Here is a 3232-nt window from a genome sequence, read left to right as displayed (position 1 = left end):
TAATCTTAAAAAATAGTGATAATTTTTTTATCATTTTAATGATATAAAATATAAATTACGTTTAACTATTTTTTAAATCCTGATGGAACAATTAAAAATCTAGTATATTTTGAATTAGAGGAAATATATGATATTTTTATCTTTTAAGGTTTTTACCAAGGTACGTAAAACTGGACCGGTGATTGAACTGGTTACGACATTGGGTCATGGGTTAGTGGTTCAACCGGGGGTTGAACCGGTGACAAACCGGTCATAATTAAAATAATGCAATTTAAATAAAAAGATATTAATTATAAAAAAGTTAACCAAATCTAACCACTCAAAAGTCCAACAATAATAACATATAACACTTCAAATATCAATCCTTAATTCCTTACAATTACAACCCTTCAATCATTAAAAAGTCTAAAACTAATATTCACCAACTCCAAAATTATCATTAACTTCATTCAAATCTCCAGGCATTGAGACATTAGGAGTTGAATGAGAAAAACCAGAACCACTAGCAACATTAGGCAAAGGTGGGGACTCTAGAACATTCATATATTTATCATCTACAATAAACAAAAATTAATACTAATGAATGGCATTTTAAGAAAGAAATTCATATACTTGTGTTAGACATGATAGTAGATTTAATAAACCTTCATAATCCCTCTCAAGGGTTGATAGAGCAGCTGTGGTTTCATTGTAAATGACACTTTCAAGATTTGCAACATCTTGAGAATCAAACTCAGGAGCTGGCTATTCCTCTTCTTCAGCCATCTAAAAGTCAACTTTGTCAATTGATTCATAATCAATGGGATCATAACTTTTATTTTTCCTCAATTGACTCCTTGAAAAAAAATAAAGCAATTAAATATGATAAACAATAAAAAAAATACAGCATCATGAAACTGAGACACATGCAAAACATATGAATATGTACATGCACATGTAATCCCTTCCCCGTGCATCATGCATTTTGAATTTGTTATGCTGCCCATCTCCCCATGATAGCACATAGAACCACATATTAAAGGTTAAGATAACAATAATCTATCCATGCCATTAAAAATAAACTAATAAGAAGAAAAGAAAAGAAACATCACATATAAAAACATTGCCATTCAAAACTCTAATTTTTATCTATACTTCAATCGCAAATTATAATTTGTAAAAACCAAATCATTCAATCTTTGATGTTGTAATCTATTTTGTATTTTAGTATGGATGCGTTCAAACAAACTCCAATTTCTTTCATAGCTAGAAGAAGAAGAAGTTTGGCTAAGAATGCGCATTGCAAGAGTTTGCAATTCTAGAACAGAACCTCCATAGAATGACCACCATTCATCTGTAAATAAAAAACATTTAATTAGGTGTTAATTATATGATAACTAGAATTACCATGGACATGTTAAATAATAAATATGAATACTCACAAGGATCTAATTTCTGGGCTGCTCTCTGACATGACGTTTTGTCAAAAGACTCTTTACGATCACGATACAAACTCAATTGCTTCATCTTCACAATATAATCAATTTCTTCACTTTCATTGGACTCAAACACGTCAAGCATTGCATCCATTAACCTTCTCTTGTGAATAAAGTTCTCATCATATAAGAATGCAGGATTCAATAAAAGACGCCGCTGCATGAAGATTTATCTTAAAGTGCTTATCCCATCGAGTTTGAATAATGTTTGTGTAAGGCTTGTAATAATTTTTCTTATTGTTGAATGTTGCCTTGATTGCCTTTTTTGCCCTTTGCATGCCTTCATAAACATAAGGCAAAGAAGGTTTCTCATCTGAATCCACAATTCTCAACAACTTTATAAGAGGAGACACAACCTTCACAATTTCTAAGCAATCACCCCAAAAGCCATTACCTAATATGATGGCAGTAACAATTATTCTAGCTTGAGTCTTTGACAATTTGTGATCTACAAAGTACGTATCAGTCACCAAAGTTTGCAAGTCATGCTTATGCATATATATGCTATGCAACATGATAAATGTAGTAGCAAATCTTGTTGCACCAGGACGCACAATTTCTTTCCAACCTGGTCTTTTCCTAAGCCATGACAAGAAGATCATATGATTATAAACAAAAATAGTTATTTTTGATGCCTTATTGGTAAGTGCTGACACATTGTCTAAGCTTGCTATATCTTTTAAAGTAAGGTTCAAACAATGTGTAGCACATGGTGACCAATAAATATTTTTATATTTTTCCTTAATCAACTTGCCACATGCTACATAATTTGCAGCATTATTAGTCACCACGTGAACAATATTCTTGGGACCAACCCACTCAATCACTTTACAGAACAATGAGAACAAAGTCCTAGATTCTTTTACCAAATCTAAAGCATCAACAGATTTCACAAAAACCATTCCATATGTAGAATAGACTAAGAAATTAATCAATGTTTGCTGCCTCACATCTGTCCAACTATCAGCCATGAGTGTACATCCAATGTTTTTCCATTTAGCTCGATGACTCTCAATAAGTAATTAACATTCCTTTTTCCAATCTATCAACAAGTTGATTCTAAATTCATAAGCATTAGGGGCCTTGAATCCCGGCCCAATTGAAGCAGTAGTATCTATAGCTTTTTGAAATAAAAGGCAATCTAATGCATTAAATGGAATACAGTTAACGATAGCCCATTCAGCAATAGTCATTTTTGCATTGTACTATGCTTCTTTTGTTGCAAGCACACTCTTGATGCTAGGTTGGGAACCAGGAGTTGTCCTAGGGGCAAAACAATTCTCAACTGAAGTAGTAGAAGCTTGCCTCTTATTGGCACTTTTCTCAGGGACTGTCTTAATTAGAGTAAGAGCAATTGGATCATCAGTTTTGAGGTCCCCAATGTCTACTTGTTCTTGTTCTTTTCTATCATCAACCTTCCCTTTTCTCCCACCTTTAAAAGACTCAACCATCCTGTGACGTACATCATAAGGAACTTTCTTACAAGAAGCTACTTGACCACTCACACCAGCAAGATGTTGCTTCATTCTGTTAATCCTACCTCCTCCATAACTTGATGCACAATAAAGGCAAGTATATATATTTTTCTTGCCCTCTTTTCTTAAGGCAACATGTGCAGGATCAATTTTTCCATGCACAGATATGGCCTCACATGTTGAGTCATTACCACTAGAAGGGGGATCATTGGAATTAGAGGTAAGATTCTCATTTCTATCACTAGGACTACTTCCAATATCCATAATCAATACAATGCTTAT

The 3232-nt window shown here is 33.3% G+C and overlaps 1 protein-coding gene across 1 annotated transcript; it reads right to left on the bottom strand.

The window, feature by feature from the left end:
• Window positions 1-411: 411 nt before the first annotated feature.
• On the bottom strand, window positions 412-2446 carry LOC129317536 (uncharacterized). The gene is made up of 5 exons (XM_054961849.1): window positions 2226-2446; window positions 1736-2054; window positions 1422-1632; window positions 1229-1333; window positions 412-554 (listed from the first exon to the last, which is right to left on the bottom strand). Exons 1-5 carry the CDS (start codon window positions 2444-2446, stop codon window positions 412-414), a joined length of 999 nt encoding a protein of 332 aa, XP_054817824.1.
• Between the last annotated feature and the right edge of the window lie 786 nt (window positions 2447-3232).

The sequence above is a fragment of the Prosopis cineraria genome, unplaced genomic scaffold, assembly GCF_029017545.1.
Source record: "Prosopis cineraria cultivar Desert tree isolate PC_DT_omini unplaced genomic scaffold, ASM2901754v1 PC8, whole genome shotgun sequence".
Taxonomy (NCBI): Eukaryota; Viridiplantae; Streptophyta; class Magnoliopsida; order Fabales; family Fabaceae; genus Prosopis; species Prosopis cineraria.
Note: the sequence above shows the minus strand (reverse complement) of the source record. Positions and strands in the feature narration are given on the sequence as shown.

What these genes read in the sequence shown, in the direction of transcription:
- LOC129317536 (XM_054961849.1), bottom strand. Translation starts at nt 2,446, where the DNA reads ATGGCTGATAGTTGGACAGATGTGAGGCAGCAAACATTGATTAATTTC. An exon ending in GCATGCAAAGGGCAAAAAAG is followed by an intron (nt 1,633 to 1,735) that starts GCAATCAAGGCA and finishes ATCTTCATGCAG; the next exon opens with CGGCGTCTTTTATTGAATCC. An exon ending in TAGCTATGAAAGAAATTGGA is followed by an intron (nt 555 to 1,228) that starts GTTTGTTTGAAC and finishes TGTTTATTGTAG; the next exon opens with ATGATAAATATATGAATGTT.